At 41.8% G+C, this 18813-nt stretch overlaps 1 protein-coding gene across 12 annotated transcripts in view; it reads left to right on the forward strand.

Moving 5' to 3' along the window:
- Positions 1-312: 312 nt before the first annotated feature.
- The window catches only part of LOC109700868 (XK-related protein 2), a 127875-nt gene continuing 109374 nt past the window's right edge, over positions 313-18813 (forward strand). The window contains exons 1-6 of one of the 12 annotated variants that reach the window (XM_074063691.1): positions 314-605; positions 4066-4331; positions 5028-5082; positions 6488-6622; positions 7878-7977; positions 8995-9065. In XM_074063691.1, the coding sequence (XP_073919792.1) occupies positions 4114-4331; positions 5028-5082; positions 6488-6622; positions 7878-7977; positions 8995-9065 (579 nt within the window). In that variant the 5' untranslated portion in view covers positions 314-605; positions 4066-4113. Of the gene's footprint in view, positions 4332-5027; positions 5083-6362; positions 6451-6487; positions 6623-7877; positions 7978-8994; positions 9066-18813 lie in introns of those variants that run through there. The other 11 variants (XM_074063690.1, XM_074063689.1, XM_074063688.1 and 8 more) reach the window with 11 other exon arrangements.

Below are 18813 nucleotides of genomic sequence, written 5' to 3' on the forward strand. Positions count from 1 at the left end.
GGATTTTCATAAGAGGAGGATTTCAGGAAGCCATCTTGGCCCACCACACCACGTCTCAATCTGCCAACCTCTTATAGACATAATGGCTGCAATTCTACCCACTAGAAAACCATTCTTTGGGTTGAAAGCTTTAAGCTGCAGCATCCCTGGGATGGGTACCGCTGGTAACAGCATAGTGAAACTTCTTCACGATACCTGTCAAGACTTCTCCGCATCCACTAATGGGACGCGGAGGAATGAGCAGGCGGTGGGCGGGGTCTCGAGGAAGGGAGGGGAGGGCGGAGAACTTGGAGAAGGTAGCGGGAGGGCAATTGGGGCAGGAGTACTTTTGAGGAAGATGTCAGGAGAAGAGCACCCCCCGAAAAGTGGGGAGGCGTGGTCTCGGACCGGAGAGGAGCCGCCGGAGCCGGCTGGCCCGCCCGCGCGGGGAGGAGCCCGGGGTCCTGCGGTCACTGCCGCGGCCGGGGCGGGCGGGCGGTGCGCGTAGCGGCGCCCTGCGTACCAGGAAGTGGCTCTTTCCTCGCGGCAACACACTGGGCCACCCTCTGGTCTTTTGGGTTGTCGCCGCAGGTTTGTAAGAGGCCTTTTTTGGTTAGGAAGGTAAGGTAAGGGGTAGGGGTAAGTAACCCTCGCTGTACAGAAAAACTCGCTCCGCCGAACTGCCCGTGGGGCGGGGAATTAAGGAGGTAGGCGGGCTGGGGAAGGGACAGATGGTGGCAGCGCAAGGTCGCGTTAAGCCCAGCGTGGCCTGTGCTCTAACTCCTTCGCTCCCCTCCCCCACTTACTGGCCTCCCCCGGTCCTGCAGCCCGTCCACGTTCCGGGGCAGCCTTTCTCGTTGTTAACCCTCCTGACAAACACGAGTGGGCAGAACTTGCCCAAAGAAAAGGGGAATGGAAGGGCTGGTGGTGAAAGGAAGGACCTGACTGCATGTGGTTTGCAGTCTGGAAAGCAGCAGTAAACCCATCTGCCCTCTGGTTTAGCAAATAAATCTTGTTGAGGGCCAGGCCATCAAAGAGGGAGCAGGACCCTTATGAGTGGGCGCATATTTTGCTCCAAGAGGACCCTTATCCCTTCGCGGATGAAATCTTTCATATAGTCTGAATAGAACCTCTCCCAACACTGGAGACAGGTTATCCATTGAAGCCCTGGTTACTCAGGACTGACTCTGGGGCCCTTTCTAATCGATGATTAATTCCTGAGGCAGGAATACAGCATTTGTCAACGTTTTTCTCTTACTAACAAAAACACCCCAAGCATTTGTTTGATATAAACTTTTTTTTTTTTTTTTGGTGGTGGTGGTACTGGGGTTTGATCTCAGGGGCTCATGATTCCTAGGCAGGCGCTCTACTATTTGAGCCACACTTCCAGTCTCCAAGTATTTATTTAAAACAGGAAAACTAAGAAGAAAACAGTCTTTTGTGAATAAATGCCCCCTCTGTTATTAAGAAACAAAGAAATGCAATTCACCTTGACTCATTACTGTCCTGCTTTGAAAAGTATATTTAGCCACAGAAATTGCTAAATAGGGTGGAAGGCTCTTTACCAGGAGTAATGGCTGGTTGGCACGCTGAACTAGACCATAATTCCAATTTGGAGAAGAGACATCTTAGATGGACAAGGACCCTCCTGCTGGAGTGCAGGGCAATTGGACCACAATCATGGTGGCAAGTCACCACTGAGAGGACTCACATGCTAAAAATGTTAGAATGTCATGGGTGTGTGGGATAGCTGTCTTCAAATTCATCCCCTCCCCTGTCCCTCTTCTAATATACATAGCCTTTAAAGCCTATGTTCTTAACTATGGAAACTTACTGCCCCTTACTGGGGAGTTGGATGGAGAAGGCTGTTATTAACATTTGAACTCTGAACCAGCTTAAATCCATTCTGTTAGAAATTTGAAATCCCCACAAAATGATGACACACTAAGGCAGTTACTTTCTTTACTACTTTGTAATCATACAAAGTGGCATATTGGCCAAGTATCGCAGCACCCATGTCAGCGTTCTCTAAGTTACCTGTTGATCATGACAAACTAATTTAACAATAGTAGAAAGTACTGTGGAGGAATCTTTGTTAATAAGTCCATTGCATTTGGATATATATATTTATGGATATATAAATATATATATATATATTATTCTGAATTAGGTTCTGATTTAACATTGGAACAAAATCCAAGGGAGAGGTCAATGACTGAAAGGTAACTTCGTAGCAGATCAGTAGGTTGTCAGGCCAAATGAATTCACATGTTCTGTGTATTTAAGAAAGGTGCTCACAGAGTAATGGACAGCTCTAAGGTAAATGGCTAAAGTACAGAGCCCTAGGTTGGAGGAAGAGGGATTCCTTCCTCTTTCCTAAGTGAAGCCCTCTACCTGTGTTTTCAGAGTCACCTGTTTTAACTCTTCCAGCTTTGTCTCAGAGTTACTCCCTATTCCTTCTGCCAACTTCTTTGATATTGTCCCCCAACCCCCACCCCCGGGTCAGTTCCATACTGTCTTTTTTTTTGGTAGTACTGGAGTTTGAACTCAGGGCCTCACACTTGCTTGGTGGGCACTCTTATCACTTGACCCACACCTCCAGTCCATTTTGCTCTGAATATTTTGGAGATGGGGTCTTGAGGACTATTAGCTACAGCTGGCTTCAAACTGTAATCCTCCTGATCTCTACCTCCTGAGTAGCTAGGATTACAAGTGTGAGCCACCAGCATCTGAATAGTTCCATACTGTCTTTCAACACATCGTGACCGTTATTAACACTGAAAAACTTTTGCTAGGTGCTAGCCACTGTGCTCAGAGCATAAGAGATGTCATCTCTATTTAATCTTCTGCTAAGTACTTTTTCTTATTATGGTGCTGGTGATTGCACCCAGGACCTCATGCTTGCTAGGCAAGCACTCTACTACTGACCTAAGTCCCTAACAGTACTTTGTATTAATTGTCTTTATTTAACTCTCACAACCTCTATAGGAGGTAGGTATTATTTTATTTCTGTTTTATAGGTGAGAAAAAAGGAAGGTCAGAGGAATGGTTAACTTGGCTGAAGCCACCTAGCTAGTAAGTGGTAGAGTCAACTAACAGACAGCTCAGGCCGGGTCTGTTGACTCTAGGGTTTGCACTCCTGAAATCTCTAAAGTGTTCATTTGTTCCTGCTGCCTACCAGTCCCCATTGCCTTCTTTGTAGACTTCTTGGCTGTGTCAGTCCCTGCATCAAAGGCACCCCCCCATACACACACCTCCACGGCTCCATACACTCCTGATTTTCCTCCGAGTCACCAGCATCTTCTTTTTTTCTTTTTTCTTTTTTGGTGGGGCTGGGGTTTGAACTCAGGACTTTGAGCTTGCAAAGCAGGTGCTCTGCCACTTGAGCCATATCTCCAGCCCATTTTTCTCTGGTAATTTTGGAGATGGTGTCTCACAAACTAAGTAGCTAGGATTACTGGCATGAGCTACCAGCATCTTCTGCTTTCCAAATATTACCTTCCTTCTAGGCTTAGCCATTGGCCTTTGTTCTTCTCTTTACTCGAAACTCTCACTTTATCTTACAAATTGTACTTACAGAACTACTTGGCCAAATTTCCTTTGGCCAGAACTAGTGTTGGGTCTGCTTGCTCTGGAAAGCCTCCTAAGCATTCAGCAAGAACCAAGCACATTGTATTGTTTACTAACATCTTTCCTGGGTCATCATTTGATCTCTTCAATTAGAATATAGCTTTTGTAACCCCTCCAGTCCTAGTGTGATATGGTGCCTTCCACATAGTAAATGCTTACTAAACATTGGTTGATTGATTGGCTGTTGGGTGGGAGGGTAAAACAGGAAAAAAAAGATTGACTGTAGAAATGTATCAAGAAAGTTGAACTCTTTCCTGGAGGTCAAAGCCTGTATTTTCTTCATCTTTTTTAATTTTGGGAGCCTAAAACCAAGTCTTGCATGCCCTCATTCATTTGTGCTCAAGAGGCCTGCTTTACTGAATGTCTATTTTGTGCCAGCACTGTGCTGGGTGCTGGGGTTCCATAAGGGTTTGTAGATGAACCCAAAGGTTTGTAAGTTGTGTGTCTATCTTTCAGCGGCAATTATAGTGTGTGGCTTTGGAAGACATCAAGAGAAGAGTCTATATGCACATCCTGAGATTCCTCTTCTTCAGGATTGGTTTCTTCAAACCAGGACTTCTTCCCTGGTGTGCCAGAAAACCACTGGATTGGTCACAGCCCTTTTTGAGTGCTGCATGTAAGGGAAATTTCACCCAGGTGATTGCCAAGAAGTATCCAAGAGGACAAAAAAGTCAGAAGAAACAAAACTATCTTGAATCATTGAATGGTTCCTGGCAGGAAAGGTAACACCCAGGCTGATGTCTTTCTCTCCAGCAAGTCTGAAGCTGTGGGTCTACTGAGATTCTCTCTTGCTAACATAATTAATGTGGTATTGCCAGGATTTAAGGGAATACTTGAGGTAGGGTACACAGGACACACTTGAGAACATCTGAAATATTTTGATGGAACTGCTTTGGGATTGCAGAAAATGTTCTCCTTGTCTTCGAGTGTGTTTTGTCAGAAAAGAGGTATTAAACTAGGACCTTGCCTCTGAAAAAGGTCCATGGTAGGTATGCTGAAAACCAGAGATCTAGAATGATATTAGTTGGATTAGAAATGAATAGTCCCATTGCAGTCATACAAACACAGATATGCCTCATTTTGTGCAACAAGTGTATTTTCTAAATCAAATTATATTTAAAAAGCATTAGGGAGGTAAGCTATTTAAAGGAACCCAATAGTGAAGCTTTTTGAAATGTGATTAATTACCACCTGATAAATCTGGATTTTTCTTATATTAGGTTTGCCCATCTGTTCTGCTTTGTTAAGTAGATGCCACCAAAATGGGCTCTTTTCCCAGACTTCATCTCCCTTGTGGCATGAGAGTTGGGTCTTTTGAATGATAAAACACCAGGGAAAGTGATGGCAGGAAGTACTTAAGCATAGTAGGTGCTCAATGCATATTAGATCATTAATGAAGTGTCTAAATTTTATTTAAGGCTGGCTGATGTTGTGACGCCACTCTGGAGGCTGAGCTATGAACAACAACTCAAGGTAGGTGCCCTGCTTAAGTCTTTCCCTTTCTCTCCAGCATTGGAATGGTGCTAGACTCATGGCAAGCCTGATTGGAGAGTTCTACTACCCAGATGCCCCACAGGTCTGTAAGCTCTATACTAATGACTCTGAAATTTGAACTTTAAGCCAGTTTTAAACTCTAGACCCATGGATCCAAATGCTGATTGTCTTTGTTCCTTGGTTTTTTGTCATTCTTATAGCTGTGTGAGTGTAAGTTACAATGCTCTTGCACCTTCCAGTATGGGTGCCACTAGTCACACGTGGCTTTTTAAATTTAAATACAGTCAACTCTGCCTCAGTGTTTGCTTTGAAAACAAATTTGTTCCAAAGGATTGGCATGTTAGGAAGCAATTTGAGCATAATGCAGACTTCATGTTTGCCTAGGAATGATTTTTGTCAGTGAGAAGTACTAGATGAAAGAAGAAAACTGTAACCAGCTGAACTGGACTATGTAAGAATACATAAAATGCATACATGCACACACAAACACTTCAAACATCTGTTGGCTTCCTGAGTTCCCTGAGTGTGTTATGGGCCACACTCATTTGCCTCTGGTGTTAGAATGTTCTGTCTGACTCATTTTTACCACTTCACAATAACTCTCAAGCTATGACCCTTTCAGCATCTGATTCTACAAGCAAATCTCAATTCTTAGGGTAAAGTGCTGTCCTTATCATAGTATTATTATTCTTATCCATTTGACATGTGTGGAGTGGTGCTACTTTTTTTTATTCAGTTCTTATCTTTTCTGTGGGTGTTACTGGTAAAATTTTGGAATGTTGTGTGCCTAGACCTGTTTTTCCAATAAGCTCTGTTGTTTTGTGTGTGTGTGTGTGTGTGTGTGTGTGTGTGTGTGCGCGTGCACGCGCGCACAACTTTACATAGTGTGGTGTAGGAACACTTATGTGACATTGTAGTAGAGCTGACTCTTGAGTTAATTATGATTTAATAATTAACTGTGAGCTGGGAGTATGGCTCAGTGGTACAGTGCTAGCCTGACATTCGTGAGGTTTCATCCCTAGCACCACAAAAACAATTAAATAAGGCTACACATTCACTTCTGCAGTCCCACTAGCCATATTTCAAGTACTCTGTACCTATTGTATACATAGAACATAGCATAGACATAGAATACTGCCATTATAGAAAGTTCTTTTGGACAGGTCCGACATATATCTTAAGTGTTTAGTTGCAAAGGTCAGATAAAAGGATGAGCTTACACAGAGCTCATTCTTGACCTTTTTCCTGTACCTTATTAGGTTTTTTCCTGTGTTATCATTCTGGATTCTGTATGTGCTGAGACCATGACCTATGAATCTTGGGAGCCCCCCTTTTTATCTTGTTCAGGTAAACCTACAAAAGTCTTTGTTTCATTCTTTTGCAGGTAAAATTTGAAGCTCAGAAGGAAATTTTGCAAAGAGTAGAGTCTTACCTGCAATTGCTCAACGGAGTTTGTGGCACAGTAGCTGTACCCCAGTCAGAGGGTCTCTGTTGTCTTCTCCATCCTATTATACCCTCTGTAAGCCCCCACCTCTCTATTCCTTATTAAGTCCCCTGGATGACTAATGATATCAACTGATATTTACTGGGTACTCGGTGGTTACCAGGCCCTATGCTAGATGATTATCATGCATAATTATCTCATTCTGCTGTTTATAGTAACCCTGAGGGGTAGATACTATCATTTTATAGATAAAGACATTAAGGCTTAGAGAAAACAAGTAATTTACTCAGGACACACATCTAGAAAGTGTCAGAACAGAGATTCACATTCATATCTGTTGTGAGTGTGCCCAGAAAGTACTTATGCATAGTATATGTTCAATGCAAATTTAGATAATAGTGAGGTACCTGAATTATTGTATGCAAGGCTGGCTGATGTTGTGACACCACTTTACCAATCACTATACTACCTCCTTAGAAAGATTAGAAAGATTAGGAAGGCTTTAGAAACCTTCCTAATGAGGCTTCAGAGATGCAGAATTTCATTTTATGGCAGGGGTCTTCAAACTATGGCCCTTAGGCCAAATCTATCTTGTTGCTTGAGTTTTTTTTTTTGGTGATATTAAGGTTTAAACTCTGGCCTTTGTGCTTGCAAAGCAGGTGCTCTATTACTTGAGCGATACCTCCAGCTCTTTGGAGATAGGGTCTCACTTTTTGACTGGAATTGCCTGAACTATAATCCTGTTATTTATGCTTCCTGTAGTACCTGGAATAACAAGTGTCCACCACCATGCTTAGCTTTTTTCTGTTGGGAGGGTTCTTGTGAACTTTTTTGTGCCTGAGGTGGCCTGGAACCGTGATCCTCACAATCTTAGCCTCCTGTGTAGCTTGGGATGGGAGGCATATACCATTGTGCTCAGGTGTTGGTTGAGATGGGTCTTGTGAACTTTTTGCCCTGGCTGGCCTCGAACCATGATCCTCTGAATTGAAGATTCCCAAGTAGCTAGGATTACAGGCATGAGCCACCAGTGCCTGGACCTGTTGATTGATTCTGTAAATAAAATTTTATTTGAACACAGCCAAACTCACCCGTTTATATGTTGTCTGGCTGCTTTTGTGCTACAGTGTCAGAGTTGAGTAGTTGTGACAGGGACCATGTGGCCTGCAAAGGCTAAACTATTAACTCCAGTCCTTGATGAACAAGTTTGCTAACTCCTTAATTTCCAAACAAGTATCATTTGTCCTCATCCACAGAATATTCCTGCCTTCCCTTTATTGTTGTTCTCCTTGTTTTCGTTTATAACTCCCTCCTATCCTTTTGCCCTCTGTAGCCTGTCATCAATGGCTACCGAAATAAGTCCACCTTCTCTGTGAACCGAGGCCCAGATGGCAATCCGAAGACTGTGGGGTACTACCTGGGAACGTGGAAAGGTCAGTTGAAGGCTGTGACTAGCAGAAATAAGAAACCAAGGACTGAGAGGGAAGGGCATGGTGCAGAGAACAGTGTTAGCAGAAATGGAACATATAGTGAGCTTAAACAAGTTTGAATCGGAAGTCTTGGATACAGAAAATAATCACAAGTTTGATAGGGGATACTTTCTGATGGGTGTCATTGTCATTATAACATAGCGATAGAAATCACAGTCCTCACCCTTTCTTCTAAAAGCTATTTGCCTGGTACCTCATAAACACTTAGTAAGTGTTAGTTCTTGCTGGTGCTGTCTCATGGTCACCATTATCGTCATCGTCATCATCATCGTCCTTATTTGTGCTACTTTTCATACTGGGAGCAGTGCCCTCATTGTCAGAATTGCCTTCTCCAGTTCACATTTTCGTAGCTCTAAAAACTAGAATTTTTGTGATAAACCTGACTCAAAAGAATTGGAGGGGGAGTGAGTAGTGGTGAGGGAAATCAGTGGCATTTTTCTGAGAGTTAATTCCAGTATCCATTCCCAGATTCCATTCCTGAGTTTTCTGTTTGCCCGTTTTCAATAAATCCACTTGAAACACCATCATTTTATATTAGTCACACTGTTTAATATCCATATGCCTTAAACTACAGTTCATTAGGGCATTTGGCTTTTTCCCCCGTGTACTGAATTAAATGAGTGTATGACGTCAGTGTTCTATTATTCAGTAATAGAGAAACAAAACCCATTACATTTTATTTCCCTCTTAAAATCTGAACAGAAAGCAGACATTGTCATATGGCACATTTGTGATACGAGAGAAAATATTGAGAACTAGCTCCATTAGGAATTAGCTGCTTAATGGCTAAACCAGGAAACAATTAGGTTTTCTCTGAAAAATGGGCCATGCACTTGAATTAGGCACTTTGCCTCTTTATATCTACATATGCCTCTGAAGGAGAAAATGTGAGTTGCCAGGCACTTTCTTTTAAATCACCTTTTGGGAAAAAAAACATATAAGTTCTTTCTCTTTCCATAGATGGGAACATTGTCTGTGTACGATCTAACAATCTGAAAAACATCCCTGAGAAACACGATCAAGTGGCTCAGGTAAAAAGGAATCAGAGCTGGCTGAAGATTACCTGGGGCATTGTAGTATGTAACAGCAGTGTCCCTGACATTTTAATATCAGAGCTGTTGTGGGTGCTGGAGGAGAGGAGGGCTCTGTACTGAAAGCACACCTTTTTTAAAAAAATGGTACTGAGGATTAAACCCAGGGCCTGTGCTTGCTCAGCAAGCTCTCTACCACTTAAGCTATGACTCCTTCCCTAAAGCATATACCTCTTAATGTGGAGAGAATATTGCCAGTGTGTCATGTCAGGGAAGTTGGAGAGGAGGAGGCAGAACTGCATCCATTATTGGAAATGTCAGATGTCCAAGGACTTTAATAATAGGGAAGTATTAGGACAGAGGTACTGCTGAGAGCACTATAGCAGGTATTGAGTATCTAAAATATTTGGAAGGCTGTATTTTCAGCAGAACAAAATTGAGAACTACCACGAGGCGTGGTGGTAAAATATCTACATCATGAGATTAACCTCTGAGACTTTTTTTTGTAGTATTGGGGTTTGAAGTCAGGGCCTTAATGCTTGCTAGGCAGATGCTCCACCATATGAGCCAGTCCACCAGCCCTGTTTTTTGTTGGATATTTTTGAGATAGGGTCTCAAACTATTTGCGTGGGTCTGGCTTCAAACCGCAGTCTTCAAGATCTCTGCCTCCTGAGTAGCTAGGATTACAGATATGAGCCACTGGTGCCTGGCCGTCTGAGACATTTTTATATCCTTGTGTTTTGTGGATCCACATTTTATCGAGTGTGTACCATGTGTCAGACTCTGTGCTAGGAGCTGGGGCTACTGTGGTGACTCAGTATGTCAGTAGACATGGTGCCTGTTCTCATGGAACTTAACAGCAAAAGGCTAACGCCTTATCAGTGAGGATTGAACAAGACTCCTAATGGACTGTCTTGCTCCCTTTTAATTCTTTTTTTTTTTTTTTTCCGGTAATTGGGAAAGGTCTTTTTTTTTTTTTTTTTCATTTTTCTTTTATTATTCATATGTGCATACAAGGCTTGGTTCATTTCTCCCCCCTGCCCCACCCCCTCCCTTACCACCCACTCCACCCCCTCCCGCTCCCCCCCTCAATACCCAGCAGAAACTATTTTGCCCTTATCTCTAATTTTGTTGTAGAGAGAGTATAAGCAATAATAGGAAGGAACAAGGGGTTTTGCTGGTTGAGATAAGGATAGCTCCCACCCTCCTAATGATTCTGTTTTCTGACACTGGGATGCTACTTTCTGATAGGATACATCTTATCTCCAGAATTCCCAGTATGACACAGCTCTTTTTGTAGGATCATTCTCCAGAAATCTTCCTCCATGGTCTCCATCAGTGATTGCTCTAACTTCTTATCTCCCCTTAAATTTCCTGCCTTGTCTTGTTTACGCTGGCTTTTGGCAGATGACCATGTCTTGTTCTTCATTGGAAAATTAAAGATATTAGATGAGAACTCCATTACTTGCTTCTCCTACAATCTACAAATATCATCAAAATCTTACCCCCCCCTTCTCTCCTACCTCAGTGAAATTGGTGGTTGGTTCTCCCCCGGGTGAAGGCTTTTCCTTCTTTCTGTTTAGACTTACCTTCTACTTCCCAGGATTCTTGCTTCTTCATTACATACCCTCTTTCTCCTGTTTCTTACCTTATCCTTTTACCACTTCTATCAGCTCTTTCCCCTCATAAGCATACTAATTATCTCCCATCTTTACAAAAATCTAATGGTTGTTTTTTCTGCCCCTAACACTTCATAAAATTGGTCTTGCCAAGTCATCAGTAATTTCCATTTTGCCAAGTCCAATGGAAACTTCCTTGCCCTACTTGAATTTTCTCTTCTTTTGGCATTGCTTCTTACTCTTATTTTCCTCTTGAAACACTGCTTTTGGATACCATTTTCTGATGATTTTCCTCTTATCATGCTGGCCACTTCCTAGTCTTTCTCATGGGATCTTTTTCTAATCTTCTTTTCCATGGTGAATGTTGGAGTCCTTCAGGCTTCTGTCCTTGGCCCTCTTCTTTCTGAATAGATTCATGAGAGAAGCCACCCAGTCATAACAGGTGACTTGAATCACTGCTTCTAAATTGACAGCTCCTAACTTGTATTTGCATTCTAGTGCCCTCTTGAGCTGAGGGAGGTACATTTCCAAAAGGCTACTGAACATCCTCACTTGGCTGTCATGTAGTGCTCTAGAAATCAGTGTTGCCCTATTGATATTTTTAGATTGGATCATTTTTTTGTTGTGGGGGCCAGGTGGTCCATTGTAGGATGTTTAGCAGTATGCTTAGTCTCTGTCCACTAGGTTCCACTAATTGTGATAACCAAAAATGTCTGTAGACATTGCCACATGTCCCCTGGGGAACACATTGCCAAATGTCCCCTGCTTAAACTTCTGCAGTAGTTGAGTAGTTGTCAATAGCTTTTAGAATCAAATTTAAATTCCTTACCTTTTCACTTAAGGACCTTCATGACAAGATTCCTAGCCTTATCTTCTGCCACATCCTTTCCTGTTTCCATTTGTAATTGAGCTAGTGTTATCTTGCCATGCTGTCTCGTTCTATATCTTGTTAGAATGCCTTCAGTTTTCTTTGTCTGGCTTCTACTTACTCTCTAAGATTAATTTCAGGCATTGGATCCTGCAGAAAACTGTATCTGACTCCTCAGTCTGATTAAGGATGTTTTCCTATGGACCTCATGTTATAGCACCCAATACACCAGATTTCTTTGTTTGTGGGTCCTTCCCACACTAGACTGTGAAGGTAGCACTTATGGATTATCTAACTTTGCACTGTAGCACTCAGCTGTGACTGATACAGTAAGTACTTTATAAATGAATACTAACTTCTTTGCAATACTTACCCAAGTCTCCAGCCCTTCCAGCTTTTCCTGGGTGAATTTCTACCCTTCACATCCATCCAGATGAATTTCTCCTCCCCGTAGTAGTTGTACTGGACCTAAAATCCAATCCAGGCCAGATAATGGTTGTAATAGTAATAGTATCTTACATGTATATATCACTGAGCTCAGATTTTTAAACCTGCATGTCTGTTACTGGTACTGACTTCTTTTTCATTAAGATGATAGGATAACCTTAGTCTGCCTCCCACTTGAGTTTTAAATATCTACTCTTTGTTTTTGTGATGGTACTGGGGTTTGAACTCGGGGCCTAGTGCTTACTAGGCAGTCACACTACCAATTGAGCCATGTCCCTGGTCCTTTTGTTTTAGTTATTTTTCAGAAATAGTCTCATGCTTTTTGCCCAGGCTGACCTTGGATCACAGTCCTCCATCTTATCCTCCCACATATTTGAGATTATAGGATTGAGCCACCACACCTGGCTTGTTTTTTCTTCATATTGATTTTTGACTTTTTTTTTGGTAATGCTGGGGTTTGAACTCACGGCCTCATGCTTGCTATGCAGGTGCTCTACCACTTGAGCCAGCTCCCACCTTGTTTTCTGAGATAGGGTTTTACTACCTTTTTTTTGTCCAGACTAGCCTTGAAGCACAATCTTCCTATCTCTGCCTCCTAAGTAACTGGGATTATAGGTGTGAGACACTGTGCCAGGCCAAATATTTTGATTTTTCTAGTTGTTCAGATCAGGACTCCAGCAAGGTATCTTGTAAATCCTGTGGTATCTATAAGGGGTTGATTCCAAGGTCCTCACAGAATCCAGCATGCACAGATGCTCAAGTCCCTTATATTAAATGGTTTAGTATTTGCATATCACCTATATAATCCTCCCATATACTTTGACATTTTTTTTTTTTTGCATTGATGTGGTTTGAACTTAAGGCCTTATGCTTGCTAGGCAGGTACTCTATCACTTGAGCCACACTGCTAGCCCCTCCTCGCATATACTTTAGATTATCTCTAGGTTGCCCATAATACAATATAAATGCTATGTAAAGAGTAAATAAATAGCTATGAAAGGAGTTGTATAGGGAATGACGACAGGAAACCAGTCTGTACATGTTCAGGCATAATTTTTGGACATTCTTCGCCTGCCTTTGGTTGAATCTGGTGATGTAGAGCCTGTATTTAGGAGGGCTGACTGTATACATGTTGCATGGAACATGGTTCTTCAGTATTTTCATTTGCAATCTCCCCTTTCTCTTAATTTTTTTGTCCTTGCAATTTATCTTGTGAAGAAAGTAGTTGATTTTTTTTTTGTGGAGATCTTCACATTCTGGAGTTTGCTGATTGAATTTCCATGATGTCCTCTGTCCCCTAGTGCTGGGATTACCGATGTTTGCCACTATGCCTGGCTAGGAAGTATTTTTTAAAGAGCAATTGTATCATATGTTCATACTGATTCATCCAAATCAAACTTAGAATTAGAGTTTTTACCTAAGTCCTCTTATTTTTATATTTGTATCTCTTGTTTCTTTCTTTTTTGGGGAGGTGAGACTGGGGTTTGGACTCAGGGCTTTGTGCTTGCAAAGCAGGTGCTTTACTGCTTGAGCCTCACCTCCAATCCATTTTGCTCTGATTATTTTGGAGATAGACTCTCATGAACTCCTGGCCTCAAACATTGATCCTCCTGTCTCAGCCTCTCAAGTAGCTAGGATTACAGGCGCGAACTACCAGCATGTGGCTATATCTCGTTTCTTAATGAAAATTTTAGTTCCTGACAGCATTAACATAATTACTCATCTGTTCTATCCTACTACGTATATAATAATTTCAGGACAATAATAACTGTGATTACTAAGAGATGATTATCAAAAAGAGCTCAGTTCTTTTTGTCAAATAATTGTGTCTTGAAATAATTCCCATGTAGTTAAGTTGATGCTTGATACACAGGTTCATTGTTTTTTATTTTACTGTTTGATTATTTTTCATTTTGATTTAATTTCATATTATAATTTTGTAAAATATTTACATGGTTCCGGAGCAAAATGTATAGAATAAAGGTATATGCAGAGAAGTCAGACTTTTACCTCTGTCTCCTCTACCTAGTTTCTTCCCTCCTTATAAATACCTTATTTATTTATTGGCAGCACTGGGGTTTGAACTCAGGGCCTCATGCTTGCTAAGCAGGCACTCTACCACTTGAGCCACTCTGTATTTTTGATATGGGATCTCACAGACTATTTGCCTGGGCTGGCCTTCAGCCATGATCCTCCTGATCCGTACCTCCCTAGTAGCTAGGATTACAGACATGAGCCTCTGGCGCCCAACTCATTTGTTTAGTTTTTTATAAGCATATAGCAATTTTTTCCCAGATGCTTTAAAAGCTCTGTCAAGTATTAAATATTTTCTGTGTGTTCAAAAGCTGTGGTTTGTTTTCCTGTAGTATGCTATCCTAGCCCCAGCAGACCTTCCACAGAGCTAACATCTTGGTGCTCTCGCAGCTCCAGTCTTGTTCTGCCTGTTTCTTCAGATCCCCTGTCGTCTTTTCTTCTCTCGGTTTACACTTTCATTTGGCTAGCATACAATCTCCATTAGCTTCCTGAGGAAGGTGCCTAGGAGGTAAATTTTTAGTCTTTGCATGTCTATAAATAACTTTTCAGTAGCTTCCCATATGACTGAGAGTTTTTCTAGAACTAAAGTTCCGGGTTTGAAATCATTTGCCTTTATAAATTTGAAGGCCCTGCTTCCTTATCATGTGGCCGCCGATGCTGTGTGAGTGTAAGTGCTCCACTAAGTCTTGATCCTTTGTGCACAGACCCTCTTCTTTCTCTAGGAGCTTTTAGGAAACCTATCCTTATTCCTAAAACTTCATGACCATGTGGGCCTTTAATTCATTGAAATTGGCACTTTGTGGGTGGGCCTTGTCCATCTGGAAAGTAATGTTTTCTTTTTTTAATTTAATTTTAATTTTTTAAAGAATTACTATGGTGAACTACACATAACATATTATCTTAACCACTTTTAAGTGTGCAGTTCAGTGATATTAAATACATTTGTAATGATGTGAAACCATTGCTGTCATCCATCTCTTATAACTCTTTCCATCATGTCAAACTGAAATTCTGTACAAATTAAACAGTAATGGCCCATTATCTCATCCCCCCACCCCTGGCAACCACTATTCTGCTTTCTGTCTCTGTGATTTTTACTACTGTGAGTGCCTTATGCAAGTGCAATCATCCATTCTTTTTGTGACTGACTTTTTTGTGACCTACAATCCGTAATGTTTTCTGACTTCATCCATGTTGTAGTGTATTGCAGAATTTCCTTCCCTTTTAAGCTAAATAACAGTGCATTATATGGATATACTACATTTTGCTTTCCCATTCATCCACAAAAAGATGCTTCATGTTTAGCTGTCTATCTTTAGAATATATTACAAGTTGAATTGTGGCCTCACATATAGTAGCCTGGGAAATGTCCCACATCCCTTGACAATGTATTTGCTGGATAAAGTGTTCAGCAGATGTCCTTTTGATCTAATTGGGTTATTAAGTTGTTTAAGTCCTCTGTGAAAACTAATACTTTCAAATGGGAAACTTTCCTGTGTTATTTCTTTGATTACTCCCTCTGCCCCATTTTCTGTATTCTTTCTGTGGATCTTGAGTTTCATGGATTGCTTTTATAATGTACTCATTCTTCTCTCTATTTTCTGTATTACTGCCTTTTTGTCTTTTGTGAACTTTCTTTTCTCTTTCTCTTTCTCTCTCTTTTGCAGTACTGGGGATTGAACTTAAGGCCTAGCCCTTGTTAGGCAAGTGATCTACCACTTGAGCCATGCCCCTAGTCCTTTCGTTTTTAGGGTCTTGTGCTCTTTTCCAGGTTAGCCTCAGACTACAATCCTCCTACCTCTGCCTCCTGCCCTTCCCCTTGTGAAAATTTCTTAAAGTAAATGCCAATATCTTATATGAAGTTTTCTATTATCCTTTTTAAAATTTGCAAACACCTTTCCTTCTCTGTTTTTTTGGGTGGAAGACAGTACTGGGGTTGGAACTCAGGACCTCACACTTGCAAGCAGGTACTCTACCATTTGAGCCATGCTCCCAGCCATTTTTGCTTTATTTTTGAGATAGGGTCTTGCTTTATTCTCTGGACTGTCCTGGACCGTGCTCCTCCTACTTGTGCTTTTCTGCTGGGATTATAGATGTGTACTAGTGTGCCCATCCATTGGTTGTGATAGGGTCTCGTGAACTTTTTTTGCCTGGTCTGGCTTCGAACAGAGATCTTCCTGATCTCTGCCACCCAAGTAGCTAGTATTACAGGCTTGATCCACTTGGCCCATCCTCTGTTTCTTTTATATGGCATGCTAGCTTTTAAAAAAAGTAATGTAAAATTCTTTCTTTCTCTTATAATCTATCATCTATCCACTGTCTTCCTGTTCTTGGAATTGTCTGCTTCCTTCAGAGTTTTTTTCTGTTTATTATGTTGGTCATTGTCTTTCATCATGAAGACTGTAATCAGATTGCTGATAACACTTGCCTTGCTGTTCATATTTAAGAGTGAGGCCTTAAATACTGACTGGCAATTCATCTTGAGTGGTTTGTGATGCTTGGGCATACTGCTGGTGATTGTTGGGGGTCCACACCTTTCTGTCTGTTGAGATCTTTCCTCTGGGGCTTTCACTTTCTCTGGAGACTCATGTCCATATCTCCTGCCTGGCTGCTGCCCTTCTGCAACCAGATGGAGAAAGGGGGCCAGTAATACAGATTTACCTTGAATCTTCCTGCTCTTTGTCCCTCCTTCACCACACTCTGCCTCATATCACCAGGTTCAAAGTTTTTGTGAGTTCATTTTCTCCTGAGGAGAACAATCTCTTGTCTCCCAGTAGAGGAAGGTGAAATTTCTTTGTAGGGTGAAGTGTTTCCCAGTTTTGTGTCTAGACTTTTAACCAAACCCTCATTTTAGCCATGCACCTTACTCTATCACTGCATCCTGGAGTGTCTTGACCTTCACACATGAGCCTTTTCAGGGTGTGTGGGGCAGGTAAGTTATGTCTCGTTAGATTTGTCTCTGTAGGCACTTAACTCTGTCCTCCACTGTGGGCCCATCAGAGGTAGCTTCCTTCACTTTGTAAGTCACTTGTCACTTAGCTACTTTCTAACTTCTAAGACTTTATTGAGGTTTCTCTTCTCTTGCATTATCTTTGTTCTTTCATTTATTCATGCAATAAATACTGTTGTGCCCTTACAAGTGCAAGGCACTATCATAGGTGCATAGAGTATAATAATGAAGAAAATACCCATTCCCTTTTGGAACTTAAATTTTAGTGTAGTGGGGAGAGCTTTTCATAAAAAATAATAAACATAATAATCAAGCACTGGTGGCTCACGCCTGTAATCCTAGCTACTCAGGAAGCACAGATCAGGAGGATCACAGTTCAAAGCCAACCCTGGGCAGATAGTTTGCAAGACCCTATCTTGAAAAACCCATCACAAAAAAAGGGCTGGTGGAGTGGCTCAAGTGGTAGAGCGCCACGTAGCAAGCATGAAGTCCTGAGTTCAAACCTCAGTGCCACAAAAAAAATAAGCTATATAGTATGATAACAGGTAATAAGTACCTTTAGAAGAGTGTAGCATAGTAAGTAGGATAAGAAATTCTAGTCAGGTGCCAGTGACTCGCACCTGCAATCCCAGCTACTTGGGAGGCAGAGTTGGAGAGGATTGTAGTTTGAGGCCACTGTTTGTGGAAAAAGTTAGTGAGACCTCATCCCAACCAATAGCTGGGCATGGTGGCACATGCCTGTCATCTCAGCTATTTGTGATGTGTAAATAGGATTGTGGTCCAGGATGTACTGGTCATAAACATGAGACTGAAGTCATAGAATATCTGCCTAGCAAGCAGCAAGTGTGAGGCCCTGAGTTCAACACCCCCAGTACCACCAAAAAAAAGTTCTAGAGGTTGGAAGAAGGGGGTGTGTGATAATTTTAAATAGGGTCTCTGTATTTCAGTGAGAAAGTGGTATTTGAATAAACTAGTGGTTCTCAACTGAGGGCAGTTTTGCCCTGCAGGAGACCTTTGGCAATTCCTGGAGACATTTTTGTTTGACATCACTGGGAATGGGCTGGTGCTATTGGTGGCTAGTGGGTAGAGTCAGAGATACTATTAAGTATATTACGATACTTGGGGAAGCTGCCTTTAACAAAGAATTGTATGCCCCCAAATGTCAGCATTGCCAGGGTTGAGAAACCCTGGAACAAAGACTTAAGCAATCATGTTGTCCATAGAGGTCTGAGGGAATAGGATTCTATGCAAAAAGGGTAGCCATTGCAAAGGCTTTAAGATGGGAGTGTCACTGGCTTTCTGGAGGAACTAAAAGGAGGCTCAGGTGAAAGAGTAGGAGGAGATGAGGTGAGCTTTAACAAGGGCCATATTTTATAGTGACCCAGAGGTCATTGTGAATTTAGCTTTTATTTTGAGTGGAATGGGGAGCCACTGGAGGTTTTGGTGTGTGGGGGATGTCATGACATGATTAGGTATTTAACAAGATCACTTAGGTTGTGATGCTGAAAGTGGAATACTGGAGGAAGGTGGAAGCAGGGAGACTGATTAGGAGGCTGTTGTAGAATCTGGGTGAGAGATGATACAGATCAATGGTAGCAGTGAAGGTGGATAGAAATTAAAGATTGAACAACAGGATTTCCTAATCGGTCGAATGAGGGGTATAAGAGAAAGAAAGGATGGCCCGGTGTGGTGGCTTAAGCCTGTAATCCTAGCTACTCAGGAGGCAGAGATCAGGAGGATTATGGTTTGAGGCCAGCCTAGGCAAAAAGTTCATGAGACTCCATCTCAACCATGGCTGGGCACAGTGGCATATGCCTGTCATCCTCAGCT

Source organism: Castor canadensis, chromosome X (genome assembly GCF_047511655.1).
Source record: "Castor canadensis chromosome X, mCasCan1.hap1v2, whole genome shotgun sequence".
In the NCBI taxonomy this organism is placed as follows: Eukaryota; Metazoa; Chordata; class Mammalia; order Rodentia; family Castoridae; genus Castor; species Castor canadensis.